Genomic DNA, 21,110 nt, shown 5'->3' with positions numbered 1-21,110 from the left:
CTGCGTGAAGGACTAGGTTGAATACCAATGTTGATAAAGCGTTTCCCTGTTTAACTCCTGATTAAATGGAAAATGACTCTGAACACTCTGCTGGCACAATGACCTTCGCCGTGGTATTTGTTAGCGTATTAAAAGAAAGATCAATTAGCTTTAGCGGGATGCCAATAGACTGCAGCAAAATTTTAATTGCATAACTGCATATATCCTCATAAATTATTATACTATATTCGTAAATTTCAATAGAAGGGAAGATTTTCCTGCAGGGTATATGCAGATATGCTTATACACACAAAGAAATTTAGACACATCATAAACGTTAGTCCTTTAATCGCCTCTCGACCGTAGTGCGTCGTCGAAATATTCAGCATGGAATTTGCAGTCATAGCCCGAAAATCGGCACAGTTGTTGAATTGCATGCATGTTTATACACGCTTTGTTGTCCTCTTCATCTAACGACATTTATACGAGTGCTACTATACTCGTAATTGTATTTTTTGGATTTGCGTTCCTTGTCTTTTTAGTTGATTTTCGGTTGTTACGTTTATCTTGTTACTGGCTACTCTTGTCCTTGTTGTTGTTGCTGCTTTAACAGCGCAAAGCTTTTGCTATTGTTAAAAAAGATATTTGTTGTTGTGTTCACTATTCGTTGTCAACTAATTGAATTTTGGCGGCAAAATTTAATTTGCATGTTTTTGTTTGAGCTTCGTAATGCGCTGAATGAAATGCCACAGGCGCTTACAAAGTTACAAATACTCGTACATACCATAACGAGGGGCAATGGTGGTGGTGTAGTGGTGCTGCGACATTTAACTTTTTGCGATTTGCTTCGAATGTTGTGGTAAACATAGTACATACATATGTACATGTATATGTATATATTTAGTACTGAAATTGAGAGCGGCATTTTGATAGAAAAACTTTTGGTCGAGTCTTTTGCTGTTTTCTTTTGGGCAAAATCAATTGCAAAGTAAAATGGCGTTGGTTTAAGTAGAATCAAGTTTAAAAAATTTGTTTGCATTTATTTTTCTACTTTTCTGATTTTAAATGTAAGTAAATTTTTTATTTAAAAAATACAAAACTTGGGTAAAAAATTTATTCTAATCTACTGCCTTAGTCGCACGGAAGCTCAATTTTCTGACTAAATAAACTATGACTCAGAATCTTGAGTTTTGACGAATTTAACTGTGTTTAGTTTCACTTTTCTCTTGCAGAGAATTTGAATGTTGTACAATATTGGTGGAAAGCAAGCTGAAATTAATGACTTCATTAAGAAAAACAAAAACAGGTTTACAATTTCTGAACTCTCAGCGTTGTAGCCTATTATTGTATATCACCGCACAAGGTGGCGCCAAAATTAATCATCTAATTTGGTTTTTGAATAACTCTTGCTAATTAAAAAAAGTATTTGAGTGATGAAAATCTTTATTACAACCTTTACGCGCATTTGTAGAAATTATAAATCTTCCAATAGGGTGATTAATTTTGCGCCAGCCTGTGAATACCACATATCATTCACAATCTAGCAGATAGATTTTTAAAAAAATATAGTTATACTTGACTTTCAACCACTTGTACCAAATAGAATCTCGAGTCTTGACGATAATATAAAGTACTATGATAATTCACTTTCGCTTAGCATTTCATTTACAGAACAGATCGCGGCATCTCTCCGGGTTAAAATAGTAAACTTAAAGCATGCATTTAAACCATACACCAATGCACCACATCAAAAAGCTCTTACCTACAAGAGCTACAAGGCCCAATAAATTTATCAAAAGCTGCACTACACTTGGGCGCCAAAAAGGCTATCAAACCCAAATAAATAAAGCTGTAAATGAGCTCAATCAGAAACTCAGACAACACTCTCTCTATCCTCGGTTTTCCCACGATCCCTATGCTAAGTGAAACGTGGAATTCAGTCAACAGTGTACATACGATTTAGACCTCTCGAATGCCATTACATAGCTGCATCTCGGTACGGTATGAAATTATAGATTTGATGAGATATTTCTTGAATAACATTTCACATTATCGAGACTGGCATTGTGGGGAATGTTTGTAACGAGGTTTTCTTGAATAGACACTGAGATCCTTCTACTAGTTTATAGAACCGCTAAGAACATAAAAACTTTCTTATTAAACAGTTTTTGTTATTATTGTTGCAGCAACATAAAATAATAGCTTAATTTCGTTTCCACGATAGTCGGTTCTACATTACCGAAATGACCCGGATTTATATCCGGCCAAGGACTGTCATTCCAGCAGTATTCCCCGTATGTAAGTATGGCGAATGTTTATGCTGCTACAACAACAACAATTGCTTAATTTTTGACGTGATAACGTCTTATAATTCGATGTAACCAGAGCGCGGAACGAACGACAAAGAGGCACAATGGGCCCCCGCGTTCGGCAACGTTCGACATCTGGCTCTGTCCTACTTGAGTGAGCATATGTATGTATGTATATGCGCATATATACAATATAAATTCATATACTTGTATTTGCATATGCCTTCTTCCTGTGTGCATGGTAATGAACCATTTCTCTGTTGAGAATAGGACGATGATAGGAAAAGTAGGAAATGAAAGGAAGGGTTTCGAGGTTAATGTGTCTTGAAAAAGTCAAATCGATGATGGTGCCTCTTAGTGTTAACTTATTAACGTCTGATGCACAATCGAAATTGAACATATCTTTCATGAATTTGATAAATGTTTCGTAATTTTTCATGTTGATCAATTCCATTGCGATTCCACTTACCTCCTTCTCCATATCCATACAAAATATCTATCAAACAAATAAAATTAAAATTTTCTTTTGAAAAATGCAACCATCCCATCAGTATTTTGTTATGACGTTGTCATGTTAAACTATCGTCAGTAAACCGACTTTACAAACAACCTCTTTTTTTATGAAATGCTAATGGAGTAGAGTAGCGACCGCTACTTCATGACGCACAATACAAACAGACGGCAAACACCAAAAAAAGGGTACAAGCGCCAATTATATATACAGTCGTAGGAATGATGCTGGTATAACAAAAATAACTTATCAGCTTAAGGATAAGGCATAAGTTCCTCTTAATGATAATTACATATTTTTCTTTAGAGTTTTCCAATAGTATCTTAGCGTAAATAAAATTTAACATTGTACAAACTTTTGAGTGCAAAATACTTAGGTAAACAAAGCTCAGAATATGAAAGGAAGGACGATAAGAAAAAACTTAAATACAGGAAAAAGTGTAAAAAGCGGAAAACAGCTGTGAAGCAAAAATAAAAAGAATAAAAAAATGAGCAGCTAAAAGTGTGAAATAACAGACACCGAACGCTTGTTGCATGCCACAATGCGCGTATGCCACATACACGCTTGCGGAGCAAAAATGAGAAAATAGAGTTAATTGATTGGAGGTTGAGGGCTGGGGGAATCGAGGGGTTGTGGGGTTACGTGCTGGTGTTGACTGCCGTCGGCAGTAATGTTGATGTAAACATTACTTTTTGGCACTTGCAACACGCGCTTCAAAGCTGTCACACTCGACTCGACTCGACAAGTGCAAGTGTGTGCTACTCTCCCGTTTGCTCTCGCTGTTGCTGTTTCGCTGTCTCTATGACTGTTAGTGCAGCTGTTGATCCACTCACTTCATTCTGCTATGCTGCACACCCTCAAGTGACTTTTTGCTCGCTTGCATGCTTGCATGCTTGCAGGCGCAATTCACGCTATTTGTTTTCCCACCCCACCCGCCGCACTCGACTTAACAGCTTTCAACTGCAGTGCCGTGGCTGCTACTGCTGTCAGAGCTGCCGGTGCTTACTGTGTTGATGTTTTGATTTAAGTGCGTCAAAAGTTGACTTCCTGCCGTCGCTATGCTGATGAAGCTGTTGCTGCTACACTCTTGCTGCACCCAGTACCCAGTGGCGTTTGCATCACCCTTTCCCCTCCATTGAATGCTTGAACGATGAGAATGTTTTTGTGAGTCACTCATTGGCGTTATTTTTTTAGCTGAATTTGTTTTTGTTTTTGCACGCCGGCATCACTTCTTTGTTTGCTTTGCACAGATGCAGCAGCTGCCGCAGCAAGCTACAAGCTGCTATTGCGCTTATTACTGTTTTATACCGCCAGCAAAGCAGTAAAATCAGTGCAAAAAAAAAAGACAGGAAGCAAAAAAAGAAACCAAACAAGCAGCAGCAAAACGTTGAGCTGCTACTGCCTTTTTTCGTTGTGGCATTAATTAGCGCGCACCCGCTCTCGCACTTCCCAAGCCGAAACTTAAAAAGCCGAAAAACTATTTTGCATTTTTAGTGAGTATTTGCTTGTGAGTGTTTTGTACACAAGCTTTGGGGCGCAGCGGGAGTGTGAGGAACGAGTAGTAGTGGTGCGCTCGCGCACAAATTGCTGTAATTAATGTCGTGCGAAGTTGTGCGAACTTGGTCGCAATCAAGTGGTGTTCCTTGTTAAGTGTGCAGGGTGAGGTTTAACTGGTTTTATGAAAGCAAAAATTCAGTGGTTGCTGATGGCTTTTGCTGGAAGTCCTTTGGCGCCAATGTATGTGGTTTATGGGCAAACACTCAATTTATGCGTATGTTTTTGTGTGTGTAAATATGTGTTTATGCACTTTTTGTTTTACGACTGGTTTTATTTTTATTTTATGTCCCATTGACATTTTGCCATCGGCATTAACTTTTTGACATTTATAAACTTGTTCACAAAAAATTAAAAAAAAAAACTATTATTTTAATAGAAGCAAATAGAATAATCCGAATTTTGGGTGTACCAAGAATAGATACGTTTTTTTTGGTGTTTTTTTAATAGTCGCCTCGATAATTAAAATATTTAGCTTTTCAAAATTTAATAAAAATAATGTTTTGTTAATTTTTTTTTAAATTTGAATGCAAGTTGATAAAGAACGAGGAACCTAATTAAAAATACTACGAATGAAGTTTAAATAAAAATTAATTTCCTACAAACAATTTCCGAGGTGCGTCCACAAAAAAATTCTTTTGTAAGGTGACTTGGTGAGAACAAAGCGCCATAGAACTGTAAGTCTCTCCATTTGTGTTTTCTTCCATATAAAAAAATTTCGAGCATTCACTATATGGGAAAATATGCCCAATATAACCAGCAAAAGGAAAAACTTTCCATAATTAACGCGGGTTTTGAGCCACTTTAAGTTTACACTTTATTATAACACAAAATTCCATGGGGTATAAAACTGCATACTCGTTTTTTTTTTCTAAAATTTCTTTCTAAAAATTTTTAAAACTTGGATTTATATGGTTTTTGTAAGGAAATGAACCATATTTTAATAAAAAAAGGTATTAAACTCAAATATGAAATAAATAATTCCTTAAAACTTGGCAATAATTCCCTGTGTTACAATTATTTAACGCAGTGTATATATAATAGATAGTCCTGTTAATCCATTAAAGAGCAAACTGCTGTATTCGTTTTCGGTAATCGCGTTTTTCAAGGTGAGGGACTGATTAGACCCCTCAGGCAGTTTATTGCAACAGTAATTCCTCTTGGCAGATATTAAACTTGACCGCCTTCTCTCGATCGCTAGAGCATCATTTGCGAATGTAGGGTGCACCACGAATCGGTGAGGTTAACATTTTAATGGAAAAGTTATAAGCTCATCATATTCCAAACACCCCTACTTATAGGTATATATGGAAGTTAAAATATTCAGCAACTGTCTTAAAAACATTTTAAAAAGAACTGAATTTTTTTTTCTGTTAGTTAATTTTGCAGAGATCTGAACAGGTAATAACCAGATGGTGCAATGTCAGGTGAATTCGAGCATTATCGTGGTGGAACACTATTTTTTTTTTAACGCTAAGGCTGGCCTTTTTTCTTTGATAGCTGCATTCAATTTATCCAGCTGATTGCAGTACAGCAACCTGTTTCAGCAACTCGTAGAACACTGGACCTTTCATGTCCCACCACAAACAAAGCACTACTTTGCTGTTGCTGGTGATGCTCCTGGTTTCCAATTTTCATCTCCGGTAATCAGCTTGACCAAAAACAGCTCTACATTGTGTCTAATCAGATGTGATGAACACATTCTTACTAGACCAAACATTTTTTTTCGTTAATTCATGTGTAACCCAAACACTTTGCTTTAACACAAACCCAAGATGTGATCTTCAACAGTTGTATAATGGATATTAAACTCTTCTGCAATTTCTCGACTCTGGATGGTCGTCCAGATCGATCCTTTCTTGGAGGCTCAGATCCCCGGAACGAAATTTGCTAAATCATCTTTGACAAGTACGAACATTTATAATATCCTTTTCAAATATATATGTATATATATATAATTGGCGAGTACACCCTTTTTTTGTGTTTGGCCGAGCTCCTCCTCCTATTTGTGGTGTGCGTCTTGATGTTGTTCCACAAATGGAGGGGCCTACAGTTTCAAGCCGACTCCGAACGGCAGATATTTTTATGAGGAGCTTTTTCATGGCAGAAATACACTTGGAGGTTTGTCATTGCCTGCCGAGGGCGACCGCTATTGGAAAAATGTTTTTCTTAATTTTGGTGTTTCACCGAGATTCGAACCTACGTTCTTTCTGTGAATTCCGAATGTGACGCACCAACCAATTCGGCTACGGCGGTCCCTTATAGCACCTACGAGGTGTGTTCAAGTATTGCGAATTTTGAATTCTCGCAGATAACGTTTATTTTTCGATTTTCATCAATCACTCATACCGACGAGTTCGGCCATTTTGAATGTTCAGTTAATCGTTGACAGCTGCTTTGCAAGTTTGGTCGAATGCAAAAGTTTTGCTTACCGTTTTCTTCGATTGCAGAGGCGTTGTGCATCATGAGCTACTGCCACAGGGTAAAACGGTGAATAAGGAATATTACCTGCAAGTTATGCGCAATTTGCGCGAAGCAAACCGCCAGAAACGCCCGGATTTGTGGAAGAACCAAAATTGGCTTGCATTACGATAACGCCCCTGCTCACACATCGTTGCTTGTGCGCGACTTTTTGACCAAAAACAACACACTAATGATGCCACAGCCACCGTATTCCCCAGATCTGGTCCCCTGTGACTTTTTCTTGTTCCCGAAACTGAAGAGGCCCATGAAAGGACGACGCTGCGCTGCGATTGACGAGATAAAGACGGCATCGAAGGAGGAGCTGAACAAGATAAAAAATGATTTTTGAAGTGCTTCGAAGATTGGAGAAAACGTTGGCACAAAATAGATATTAATGAATAAATAAATAATTTTTGAAAAAACACAATATTCGCGATACTTTTTGAACACACCTCGCAAGTTTGCACAAAACAAGTTAGATAGCATTTAAATCAGAGAAAGAGGCGGACCACTCCCATATATATTTTTCCCCCGTTATTTACATATCCAAAGGTTCAATTTCGAACGTCGAAGACCCATAACTCCATTTCAGAGGCTAACTTCGACAAATTGGAATATTTATTTTTTGCTCAACGAGTTTTCTTAAAACACGTGGTTTGGTTCAATGCCCAGCTGAGGGCTATCCAGTGGTTTGCACTTAATAAGAATTTCGGAATAAATATCTGAATGATAGGGCAGATATTTTTGCTTTCATATATAACATTTATTTTGAGCAAAATAAAGCTTTCTGGAAAGTGGCTCTTATTCAGCACCAGTTTTGTTTTCTTAAAATTTCAAAATCACAGAAATAATTAACAAATATATATAAATATAAAATATTCGGAGAAAAAACACATGGCAATCCTAACTGAAAATATTTCTCAAGCATAAAATATTTTATTCAATCGCTTCTGTTCACTTAATTTAATCCTTACCTATTTTCACATTCTTCCTTTGCAGCACCAACACAATGCCAAGAATTAAATTGTTGCACACACACTATCAACTTTTGGCGTTAGCGCTTGTCATCATCGCACCGTTAGTCAGCTGTAAGTACTAATGACACTATATAACATTTCTCGTCACCTCTTTGCCTTTTACTTAAATTTTTACTCATTCAAATTTCTTTATATTTCCATCTCTTTCACAGCCGAAACGAATCGCCCGCCTGTTTTCACTCAAGTCCTCAATAATATTGTGCTTGAGGAAAATGCAGCCGTCGGCACAGTTGTCGCGCAACTGCAAGGCTATGATCCGGAGGGCAGTAATGTTACCTTTGGTGCCATCGGCTCGGAACACTTTGAAGTGGATCCCGTTACGGGTGTTATAAAATTAATTAAGCCATTAGATCGCGAGGAGAAAGACAGTCTACTATTTTATGTTACGATACGGGATCGTGTCAATCCCGATGGTGAATCTGATCAAGATAATATCGTACAAGTGCCAATCACTATTATTGTGCTGGATGAAAATGATAATCCACCAGAATTTCAGAATGTAAGTTACATTGTATTATATAATTTAATTTATTTCACATCACCTCTCTTAGGTGTTTGGCCGGGGTCCATGTAAATAAATAAATATTTCGTAAACGAGATGTGGCTTTTCAAAAATGAGACTGGTGTATGATTTTATTTTTATTTCATATTTATTTAAGAGAGTATCACTTTCTACATCGACTCCTTCTCTTTTCCTGCAACGCTCCATGCGAGTCTTCCATTGCCAGAAGTGTTCTTCTGTCAGCTCCTTCAGGACGTATGTCGCTTTCTATTTCACAGCTTTAAAGGATTTCAAACTTCTTTCCAACGCAGAAGAGACACTCTTCTTCCTGTGCTACCACCACTGTGCATTTGTATCCATTCGGACGACATGACCTAGCAACGAAGCCGCTTTGTCTATGTCGTCATAAAGCTCATTGTTCCACCGCCTATGATACTCGCCGTCGCCAACGTGCAAAGTTCCAGATATCTTCCGCAGAACCTTTCTCTCATTGTCCACGCTTTTGCGCCATACGATAGGACGGAACTGATAAGGTGTTAGTTTTGTTCGTCGAGAGAGGACTTTACTACTCAGTTGCCTACTTAATCCAAAGTAGCACTTGTTGGCAAGAGAGATTCTACGTTGGATTTCTAGGCCGACATTGTTATAGGTGTTAATGTTGCTTCCTAAGTATACGAAGTCTTTTACAACTTCGAAATCATAACTTTCAACAGTGACGTGGGTGCCTATACGTGAGTGCGCCGACTGTTTGTTTGATGACAGGAGATACTTCGTTTTGTCCTCAATCACCACCAGACCCATTCGCTTTGTTTGTTTATCCAGTTTGGAGAAGGCAGAACTAACATCTCGGTTGTTAAGAACAATGATGTTAATATCATCGGCATACGCCAACAATTGTACGCACTTTTTTATAAGAGAGGTACTTTTCTATAGCACCGTCAGCATCATTATTATACGGCTTCATATTTTATCATAGAAGTATACTCATTTCCATGCATTTGTACATGGAATATTCCGAGGCTTAACCGTCTAGACTTCACACCGGCTCCAGTTTGTTCATTACCAGACTTGACCCGATTTTGGCCGAGTTTAATCAGTCGTTGATCTTTCCAACACAAAAGAGGCCTTCCTCTTCCTTTGCTACGACCAGCTGGTACCGCATCGAATACTTTCAGACCCGGAGCGTTTGCATCCATTCGGACGACATGACCCAGCCAACGTAGCCGCTGGATCTTTATTCGCTGCGCTATGTCTATATCGTCGTAAAGCTCATAGTTCCATCGCCTAAGATATTTGCCGTTGCCAACATGCAAAGGTCCAAAAATCTTGCGCAGAATCTTTCTCTCAAACACTCCAAGCTTTCAAATTACACTTTACATTTCACAGAATAACTCTTCCAGGATACTGGAATACTGATATGGCCGGAAGTTACGGGTCACAGCATACCTATTTTCGTAGGAACTGTAGATATGAGGAAGAAAGGAGTACCATTAGTCACTTCCTACACGAGTGCCTTGCATTTCAAAGAATGTGCTTCAGTTGGCAGGGGGCCTCTCCTTCAAGGACCTAAACAGTTGGGATACAGTCTTACAGCAATGGGTGATTGGATCCGTCAAAAGATCGAGTTGGTTTAAAGACCTGTAGAGGTAGAACCACAAAAAATTTTCTGTGTCATCATAATGGGTGCCCGGGGTCATTGGGTAAACTATTTTTATAAGCCGCCTAGCAAAACCTAACTTGAATAAAATTTTTTTAATACATACAGTTTGTACTTATAATTAAAATCTTCGACATTTAATATAAATCTCATTAAATTTTTTCGGTGGCCGTATAGCCGAATTGGTTAGTGCGTAACTACTATTCACGAGTGCGTAGGTTTGTATCTCCGTTCATGAAACAGCAAAATTATAGAAAAAGTTTCCTCTTATAACGGTCGCCCCTCGGCAGGCAATGGCAAACCTCCGAGAGTATTTCTGCCATGAAAAGTTCCTCATAAAAACCATTTGCTGTTCAGAGTCCGCGTAAAACTGTAGGTCCCTCCATTTTTGGAACAACATCAAGACGCATACCATAAATAGGAGGAGGAGCCCGGTCAAACATCTAACAGAAGTGTGCGCGCCAAGTATTTATTTTATTTAAATAAGTCTTCTCCTCTCCATCTAGACACCATATGAAACAGATGTCAATGAAGATGCTTCCATTGGCACAACAATTTTCAACCAAATACTGGTAACAGACCGCGATACTATCGGCGAGAGTCTCGACTTAAAATGTCTGCCACAAGAGCAAAGTCCGGAGGCGTGCAACAAGTAAGTGCATACATACAAACAAACATACATAAACCACAACGCCAAAGAAAAATATTTTATTTAATTTCTGAATGTCTTGTTTACATTTCATAAATTTTAACAACTACTTATGTATGTACGCCTTGTTGTTCTACACCCACACAGATTCCGCCTGGAACCATTATCGCGTGAGCCGACCGTGCTGAAGGCGGCCGTGGTGCTGAATGATACGCTGAATTATAATCAGCGCATGATTTATCACTTTCAAATTGAAGCAACGGTAAGCATTTACAATATAATTGGTAGTAGTGGGGGTTGTACTGCCAATTGGCGACTTTTTAATGTGCAATTAAGCGTTTAACAATTTTTACTTTACTTTTCTTTCTTACTTACCAACGTGTCCTTTTTTCTTTTTTGGTCTTGTTTTCTTTCACCCTCTTTAGGATGGCGTACATAAATCACAAACGAATTTCGAAGTACGTGTTAAGGATATACAAGATAAGCCGCCTGTATTTCAGGGCTCCTTGTCGGCGGTCATCGACGAGGATAGTCCCATTGGCACGCTGGTGCTGAAGGTGCAGGCGCGCGATGGCGATACAGGCGAGCCGAGGAAAATCGTTTACGATTTGTTAACGAGTAAGTGCAATAATTAAGTTGATTAATGGAGGTGGCTTCTTACGCAATTATCTGATAAATTATTGAGCGCTGAAAAGGCGATTAACAACGTATGTATGTATGTATGTATGTGCGTGCATTAACACAAGATGCAAGCGCAATTTCGCCATTACCAGAAACGAATAATGAAGTCATTTTTGCATTTATTAAATAGTTATAAATATAATTTGTGTGGCCCTTCGATCCTCGCGGAAGCTGGAATAAATGTTTGCATTCCATATACTGTGTAAAAATACATCTTAGAGACAATCCAGATTCCTTGTTATAACTCAAGAATTGAAAAAATCATGGGATGCACTTTTAGTCGATTGTACTATAGTGAATTGAAAATTTGAAGTGGCTCAAAAATCGCATATGATTTTTGACAATTTTTTATCAATAAATAAAATTTCATATAAAGCTTCCGACTTCAAACACACACTTATTATACTAGAAATGAATGGGCCATAAAACTGCATACTCAGAAGTTGTCTAAAGATTCTGGTTTAAATTAAAAATTTAAAATTTGGATGATAATTTTTTGAAATTTATTAAATTTTGTAAGAATTTTGTACAAAGTTTAGAATTTATGGGAATAAGTTTCTGTCCTTTCTTAGCCAAAGTTGCGAATCATTTAAACAATTAAACAATACATGATATCATGTGAAGTATGTGCCATTGGAAGCTACAACTCTACTCCATCTTTCAGGCAGCATACGGATTCCTCTGACGAAAAATTCGAGTTCTTTTGACTTGATCCATTCATTGAGCCAGTTTGCGATGCCCTCGTAAAAAGTGAACTGCTCTCCAATAAGGGCTGACTGCATTGATCGGAACAGATCGTAGTCCGAAGGTGCAATGTCTATGGAATACAGCGGTTGGGACACGATTTCCCAATTCAGCCCCTCTACATATTTCTGGACCGATTTAGCAACGTGTGTCCTGGTATTGTCATGCAGCAAATACAGTTTGTCATGTCTTTGAGAGCCGCTTTTCTTTGAGAGCTCGATTCAAACGCATTAGTTGTAGTCGGTAACGATCGCCAATGATGGTTTCAGATGGCTTAGGAGTTCATAATAGATGACACCCTTCTGATCCCACCAGATGCACAACATAACTTTTGAAGCAGGGATATTTTTTTTCGCTGCCGAAAAGATCCGTTCACCTGGCAGGCTCCTACATTTTCGACGCTTAGGGTTATCATAATAGATCCATTTTTCATCGCCAATGACGATGCGGTGCAGAAAACCTTTTCTTTTTCTCCGTTCAAGAAAAAATTCACATGTCCCCAAATGTCTCTCGATATCCCTCTCCTTCAATTGATGTGGCACCCAGTTATCTGCTTTCTGGATCATTACCATTGCGTGCAAACGTTTACTGACGGTTGATCTGTCATCACCCAACTCTTTAGACATATCATCAAGGGTTCGTCATTCGTCTTCATCCAATAATTGGTGTAGTTGAGTATCTTTGAATTTTTTCGGTGCCCCTTCGTGATCCTTATCACTCACTTCGAAATTTCTACTTTGAAAGCGTCGAAACCACTCTTTACAAGTTGTATTTGATGGATCGTGATTACCGTAAATATTGATCATATGCCAAAAGTACGGCGGAGGTTTTAGAAATACCTCGATCCTTGCTAAGGTGGCTAGTGAGTATATTCTGCAAAGGCCAATTAGCACCGAAAATACTTGCATTCGGGGTCTCGATAAACGCATTAACGCTCGATGGCACTTCTATAAGTAATTTTTATTCGAGAAAGCCGTATTGATCCGATTTAATTTGATATGCAGTGCTTCCGATATAAAATAAATTCGGATTTTTTATGCATTTAAATAAATACTTTCTTGTACTCACCTCGATTCTGTATTGAAACTCGACTCGCTATAAGAAACCAAAATTGATTCGTAACGTTATTGGAATGACCATTCTCGACGCTACGCGGAGAGGTTTAATTCAATTAGATGTTTTAATTCACAAAATTCCCATATAACCATTTGATTTTCCCGTAGGTCTTCCTTGCTAAGAAGTAAATTTCAAGGCCGAGCCATTAGAAGTCTTTGGAAAACATTTGGTCAATTCGAATTTTTATACAATCAAAGCAAAAAAATTAGTACATTCTACGGGATTATAGTGAAATTCTCATTTTACATGCAAAAAAAGTAGCAAATCAGCATTTTGCTATTTGTAATAAATTTAGGTCAAATTAAATTTTCTGTAATTCTATTTCTCCTTTTTGTAACTGCATACATATATAAAGGGTTTTTCAATAAGGGCGGGTAGATGTTGAAATGGAATAAAATGGCGTTTGCTGTGTGGCACGTAGCGCCGTCCTGCTGGAACCACATGTCGTCTAGGTCCAATGGTTGAATATGGGCCATAAGAAATTGGAAGGGCCACCACGTCTACCGAGAAATGGGCGCAATGCGCGCAACGTTTGCGTTAATGAACACTCATTTTGATAATAAAGTTTTATCATTTGAACGTGCTGTTTAATCGTGTAACTTGCCATGATGATTTGGCATAAACAACTGAATAATAAACAAAAGATTTGACAGATGTCACCAAAACAAAATGGCTGCCACAGGGTGCCAAAATCGACCCGCGCCAATTGAAAAACCCTTTACATACATATCTATATCTTGATTGACCATCGTTGCATTTTTAATGATACTTTTAGATCCGATGGACTACTTTTTACTGGATGAGAAGAGCGGTGAATTGCGTACAGCTAAACCTTTGGATCGTGAGGCGCTTCCCGATAGCACAGGCTTAATAACACTCACTGTTAGGGTAAGTTGAATAACAATATGAAATACGTATTTTCTTACCTTAAACCAATAATGCATTAACAAAATTCCTTTAAAATAGAAGCGCTGTAATAAGTCGAAACAAGAAATTAAAAAAATTTAAAAATAAATACCTAGAGAAATTTAAAGCAATTAGTAATCAGTCAGTTTCAAGTCAGTACAAGCATTTCCAAAACAAATTCAAGTCCTTAACTAATCTGCTTTTCAAAAAGTATATACATATTTAACACTGAGTGGAACATCCAAGCTTATCCTAAGTCGTTCTGGAATTTTGCCAAATCTAAAAGGTCGAGTTCGAGTATACATACCTGATTCGATGATGTTGGAAGATCAATTTATACCTGCCAAAGCAGCTAACTTATTTGCAGACTTTTATATGTCGATTTATGTCTCGGTTGATGAGGCGTTTTCGGACTTTTCATCCGGGATGTCTTCAGTTCTAAATTTTGACAATTTGCACATCTCATCTGATGACATTTTCAAGGGGATGCTTTCTCTCAAACCTTCGTCACATACAAATTCTGACGGTCTTTCAGTTATCTTGCTCAAGAATTGTCCAGCGTTGGCAATTCCTCTTGAGCTTATTTTTAACAAATCTGTATCTATGGGCACTTCCTTAAATGAATTGAAATTTACACTCATCACACCTTTTTTTAAAAGCGGAAGAAAGAGATGATGTTCGTAATTATAGGCCGATTTGCAAGCTATTAAGCATCTCTAAACTGTTTGAATGCGTTGTAAAAGACAAAATTTATTATATTTTTTGGTTAAATCTTTAATTAACCCAAACCAACATGGTTTTGTAACTGGCTGCTCTACAGCTACTAATCTAGCTGTTTTAGCGAAGTTGTTTGCGTTTACACTGACTTCTTTCTCTAAGGCATTTGACAAAGTGTCGCACGAGATTCTAGTAAACAAGTAAGCTTGCTTGGGCTTTCACTCCACCTTTCTGCAATGGCTTTAGTCATATTTGACGAACAGACGATGCGTGGTAAAAATCGATGAGGTTTTATCGAACCACTTTGTTGCTACGTCAGGTGTCCCCCAAGGGAGCATCTTAGGGCCACTACTTTTTGTCATTTTTATCAATGACATAAACAAATTTTGTACCTTTTCGAATGTCTTGCTCTTCGCGAATGATTTAAAAATTGTCTTATCTCTTAAGAACTCAGCGGATGCTGAGAAGCTTCAACTCGACTTGAACAATCTTAATCGTTGGTACCGGGACCTCATGCGCCTACCTCTAACTTTGCATATTAAGTGTAGCAGAGTTTAAGGATCTTGGAATTTTATTCGATACGAAATTTTCCTTCAGTGGTCACATTAATTTTATTCTTTCAAAATCGTATTCGATTCTAGGCTTCATTTGTCGCAATACATCTGAATTTTCTGATCTGTATACCTACAGTTAGTGACAGAAGTAAGTATACACTCCTTCAAACAACCTAAGTTATAACAAAATTGTGTTTTATTTACATGAATGAAATACAAAAATCATATTTAATCCAAATAATGACAAAATTTTAAAAAGCAACCAAATTATAGCTTTTTATACTAAACTTTATAAAAATTATTGTCTCAAAAATAAGTATACAGTTCATCATAATATTAATTTGTGAAATCGAAAACATAATTAAAACCTAATCCTAGTATTTGGTAGGATAACCATTAGCTTTTACAGCTGGTGGTATTTTATTCCATTCCTCTTGAAGGACGTTTTTTCATGTGTTCCTTATTTCTAATGGGATGTTAACGTATTTGCCGCTTCAAATGTTCCCATAAATGTTCGATTGGGTTGATATCCGGGGACTGTGGGGGTGTTTTCAGCTGTTTTCGCACATTGTATAACAGCCACTCTTGTACAATGTTGGATGTGTGCTTGGGGTCATTATCCTGCTGGACGATAAACGTTGCTCCAAGGCCCAATTTCGTAGCGCTTTCTCTTAAAATATTTTTCAAAATATTTAAATAACCATATCGGTCCATAATATTTTCGATAAATACCAAGTTTCCAACCGCGTTCGCAGACATACATCGCCAAACCATCACAGAGCCCCTCCATGCTTCGCAGTGCCGGTCATATTGTTTGGATCCAATTCCGCGTTAACTTTTCTCCAAACTTTTTCACGGCCATCAGATGCACAGATACTGAACTTACACTCATCAGAAAATATGACTTGGTTCCAAAACGTTTGGTCATATTTTTCATGATCTTCTGTAAATGAAATCTGTTTAACCCGATTGACACTACTCACGAAGGGCTTTTTCTTAACATTACGCCCATGATAACCAGCACTATGCAAAACCCGGCGAATAGTTTGGGTGCTTAATTGTTTTCCAGTCTCATTTTCAATTTCAGATTTCAATTTGGGGGCACTTATTTTGGGGTTTGTCCTGATTTTCCGTACAACTAAGCTTTTTTCTCTGGGACTTAAAAGCGGCGGACGCCCCCAACGCTCTTTATTAGTGGTGCTTCCCGCACGTTTATATTTATTCACAAACTTTTGAACTGTAGCAAAACTCCTATCTATCAAACAACCGATTTCTCGCAATGATTTATGTTCCTTGTGATATTTTATAATCAGTTTTTTTAAATCATCAGAAAGCTCTTTTCCTCTTGGTGCCATTACTAAAAATATCGCAAAAATTAATATAAAACGTACTTCCCTTAATTTTTTACTCACTTTAATTATTTCCTTTTAATACGTAAAAATAAATGTTATGCTAGCTGAATAATCGTTTGCTGTATACTAACTTTTGTGGCATCAAAGACAAAGCAAAGCGTGGATAACGGTACCTAAAATTTACAGCTAAATTAAGGCGCATATGAAAGCGTATCCCAGTACTCAATTACCATGTGTAAAATATTTTGATTACATATGTATTAAGGAAAGCGTTAGCGTCAAACAATCCCGTAAATCAGGCTCCTGTATACTTATTTATGTTACTGACTGTAAAAACTTCTTTTTACCGCTCTTGTTCGTTCTCACTTAGAGGACATTTGGAGACCTTACCGCCAACTTTAGATTAATAGAATAGAGCGCGTTCAAAAAATATTTCCTAAGCAAGCATTACGTTCCCTACGAGTTGAGTTCCCTATACTATCCTATAGTTCTTGGCTAAAGCTAATTAATTTTTGGATGCGAAAATAATTTAGCAATAATACCTTAGAAGTCTAAATCCGTTGAGATTTTCCTTAAACCTTTCCTTAGTCTTCCAAAAAAAGTCAAAAATAGTTAAAAAAAATCGCCTTGTTTTATTTCCAGTCTTAAAATACAAGTAATTCACTTTAAATTCCGAAATATACCTACATTTTTTTCCTTTGCGCTCTTTTCTGCTATTTTCTTTCCAGGCCCGCGAGCTTGTTAACGGTATAGCCAGTAGCGATCCACTTACCAGCACTACCGCCCAAGCGACTGTAACCATACGCGATGTTAACGATTCACCGCCCACATTCAATAAGAAAGAGTACGAAGTGTCACTGCAAGAGAATACTGCACCGGGCACACCCCTTGCACTCGACATGAATGTGACGGATCGTGATGTTGGCATCAATTCGAAATTCTCACTTCGTTTGGATGATGTATCTGGCGTGTTTGAAGTGGAACCAAAATTTGTCAACGGTTTCTCACAAGTCAATATACGCGTCGGCAATGGCACACTCGACTATGAGAATCCCAATCAGCGTAAATTCATCGTGCTTGTCATTGCTGAGGAGACGGATACCAATCCGAAGCTATCTTCAACTGCAACCATCACAATAACAGTATTGGATGCAAATGATAATAAACCAATTTTCGAACATGAATCCTACTCGGCAAGTATATCTGAAGCAGCGCTTCCAGGTCAATATATCACCACCATCACCGCAAAGGATGTAGACTCAGGGCAGTATGGTGATGCCGGAATACGTTATAGCCTTTCGGGCACTGGTGCAGAACTTTTTCATGTTAATGAGCAGACGGGTGTAATAACGTTGGCCGATTGTCATGCGGCTGCCGGTGGTACAAGTGGTAGAGTAGGGCGTCAACGACGCGCATTGCACACACAGGCCGAAGCAGCCGACTATGCATCGCTACTGCCTTTCTTAGATATGGATAACTACAGTCATTTGGTGGCATCCTCATCGTCATCGGTGGAGGATAATGACCCGCCCGCTGCGTTATTCAATGCATTGGAAATCAACACAGAGCCAACGGTAGAGTATACTGTGGTGACACAATCGGAAGCACGCAGCAGCATTAACGATGTCATTAGTGAAGCAGCAGCAGCACAAACAGCGCCAGCAGTAGCAACAGTACCAACAGTACCATCCCACTTGTCGCCAGCGTTGACAACTAGCACAACTTACACCTCCTCTGTTCCGACAACAGCCCAAACCAACATAGGCGCTGAGTTGCCGAGTACGTGCCTCGACTACGAAACGGAGACCACGTACTTTTTGTCATACAAAGTGAGTGACAGCTAACACGCGTAGTTCTTATTGCTATTGTTATGTATTGCATATTTTTTATTGCTTCTGTTCTTGCCAGTGCTCAGGTTTCAGGCCGGGCAAGTTTGTGGTAGTTATTTGAAATTCATTTGCAATTATGTGACTTCGATTTTAAGTTTCAAGTTTGTCTTGACTCATTTGTATGTATGCTTTGAATTTAATTTCGGTTTCACTTTGTTCGTCTCATTTTGCAGGCAACAGATGACGGCGGTCAAGGCCAAACATCCGTAGTAGCGCTGCGCATTTCAGTAACCGATGCCAATGATTCGCCGCCTGTGTGTGAGAGTCCGCTGTATCGCGCCGCCGTCGATGAGGGTGCACACGTATTTGACTCGCCGTTGGTGGTGAAGGCGCGCGATGCCGACACCATTTCCGACATTAGCTACCGCATTATTGGTGATAATCAAATCGCAAGCATTTTCGCTATTGACAAACGTTCCGGTCAAATAACTGTGCGTCCAAATGCGACGCTCGATGTGACACACCTGAAGCGCGACTATTTGGTGTTTACCGTGGAGGCAAATGATGGCGTCTTCGCTACCAATTGTGGTGTAAATATAACGGTGCGCGATGTAAATAATCACGCGCCACGCTTCCTTGCCGAAGAGTACTCTGCAGTGGTGGAGGAGAATTCAGAAATTGGCACAAGTGTGGAGAAGCTCCAAGCAGAGGATTTAGATTCGGGCAAAAATGCAGAAATAAGGTGGGTGCTAAAGATTTTCTTTATAAAATTTAAGTATTTTAAAGCATCTACTTTATGAGCGTTCGTATCTGATGTGGATGGTCTACTAAAGGCGTCGCGATATCTTTGTGTATTAAATGTCACTAATATCTATTCCAAAGAGTCGCTCCTACGAGTAACTACCATTGCAGCTATACTATTTTATATGTAAAATCGGTTATTCATTTAATTTATTATGGCTCTTTTTGGGTATTTGGTCGAGCACCTGCTCCTATTTGTGGTGTGCGTCTTGATGCTGTTCCACAAATGGAGGCACTTACAGTTTCAAGCAGACTCCGAAAGGCAAATTGTTCTTTAGGACGAGCTGAAATATGGCAAAAACACGTTCGGAGGTTTGTCATTACCTGCCGAGGGGCGGTCGCTATTAGAAAAACTTGTTCTATTATTTGATGTTCATGCACGGAGATTCAAACCTACGCACTCCCGGACACTTCTCTTGGGCGGACAAAAATTGGCTGACAGTAAGTGCCCGCTCAAGGGAAGTTTCACTGTATCTCAAAATTCCATTGACTCAAAAAGTTCGAGGGCAAAGGAAAATATGGACTGCCTCGGCGAACAGTGGTATGGTTCCTTAAGTTCTTGGCAAAAACATTGAAGGAGTGCTCCTAGAGTACTGAAATTCTGTACGTTTCTCTTAAGGGGTAACACCACTGTACACGCGTAAAATAAACACGATTTTTAAAGAATTTTTTTGTATAGAAGGAAAGGGGAAACAATCACTCTGATTTGGGAAGTTATTACTTACATATATACTAAAATACAAAACTACAAAGTTTGATCGAAAAATTTTACAAAATGGCGGCATTGGAGACATTTTTGTAATGTGGTTTCTCTTGAAGGAGCTCCGCGGCACGCAGCACAGAGGGTGCAAATTTTAATCTGGAACAAAGAAACATTTTTTTTCTTAATCTAGATAAGAATAGCTAGAGAAACACGTAGGGGATTTAAAAAATATTTATTTTTGTGGAATTAGCAAGCATTTGAAGGAAAAAACTCTATTTTGGACTAAAAAAACGGCACTTAAATAATTATAACAATCGTTTAAATTAATCTGTCGAAAATCCCCTACGCTCTTCTCTTAAGAAGGTTATTATACAGACGTAGTGAAAATCCTGGTTAAAAATATTTAAAATTGTTTGAGTTATGCTGCGTGCCAATTTCAGAAAACGTGTTTTGAGAAAAACGCGTTTAAAGTTTGGAAATTTGGAGAACTCGTTAGGTAGCAGTCACTAACGCTTGGTTAAAAGCTTAAAATATTTATGAAATAGACTTCGGTAACGTATAAAACTTTTTGTTCTGTATTTTAAAAGGTTCAAAGAATTTTTTAAGCTTATAAAAAAAAAATCAATTTTTTGAAATTTCTACAGTGGTGTTACCCCTTAATAGCTTCATTAAAAAATGTTTTTGAGACTTTTGGGAGAAAAAATTATAGATTACTTTGTCAGAAATTTCTCTTTAATACTGCGGGATTCAATATTCAAAGAACGCAAGATTATTTTTAGCCAACATGAAGCCAACCTCAAGGTACGCATATGACTTCTGTAAAGCAATACCACTGAGTGGCACTAACATCAAAATAGGTAGTCTTAATGGGTAGGCGGCCGCCGTAGTTGAGTGAGTTGGTGCGTGACTACCATTCGGGAGTGCCTAGGCTCGAATCTCCGTGCATGAAACACCAAAATGATAGAAAAAGTGCTCGTTCCACGGCTCCTCCCATTCACCGTAGGGAGACGGCTTAAAGCTGTAGGTCACTCCATTTGTGAAACAAC

General features: G+C 38.3%; 1 protein-coding gene across 3 annotated transcripts in view; it reads left to right on the top strand.

Annotated features, from left to right (window-relative positions):
- Positions 1-21,110, top strand: part of LOC129236390 (cadherin-87A) — a 285,335-nt gene that overhangs the window by 241,625 nt on the left and 22,600 nt on the right. For all 3 annotated transcript variants that reach the window (XM_054870752.1, XM_054870751.1, XM_054870753.1), the window contains exons 5-12: positions 7,816-7,904; positions 8,006-8,352; positions 10,519-10,664; positions 10,809-10,923; positions 11,087-11,279; positions 13,978-14,090; positions 17,460-18,560; positions 18,794-19,302. In XM_054870752.1, coding sequence (XP_054726727.1) covers positions 7,826-7,904; positions 8,006-8,352; positions 10,519-10,664; positions 10,809-10,923; positions 11,087-11,279; positions 13,978-14,090; positions 17,460-18,560; positions 18,794-19,302 — 2,603 coding nt within the window. In that variant the 5' untranslated portion in view covers positions 7,816-7,825. The remainder of the gene's footprint in view (positions 1-7,815; positions 7,905-8,005; positions 8,353-10,518; positions 10,665-10,808; positions 10,924-11,086; positions 11,280-13,977; positions 14,091-17,459; positions 18,561-18,793; positions 19,303-21,110) is intronic.

Source organism: Anastrepha obliqua, chromosome 1 (assembly GCF_027943255.1).
Source record: "Anastrepha obliqua isolate idAnaObli1 chromosome 1, idAnaObli1_1.0, whole genome shotgun sequence".
NCBI lineage: Eukaryota > Metazoa > Arthropoda > Insecta > Diptera > Tephritidae > Anastrepha > Anastrepha obliqua.
The sequence above is the reverse complement of the archived record's forward strand: the minus strand, read 5'-3'. Positions and strand labels throughout refer to the sequence as shown.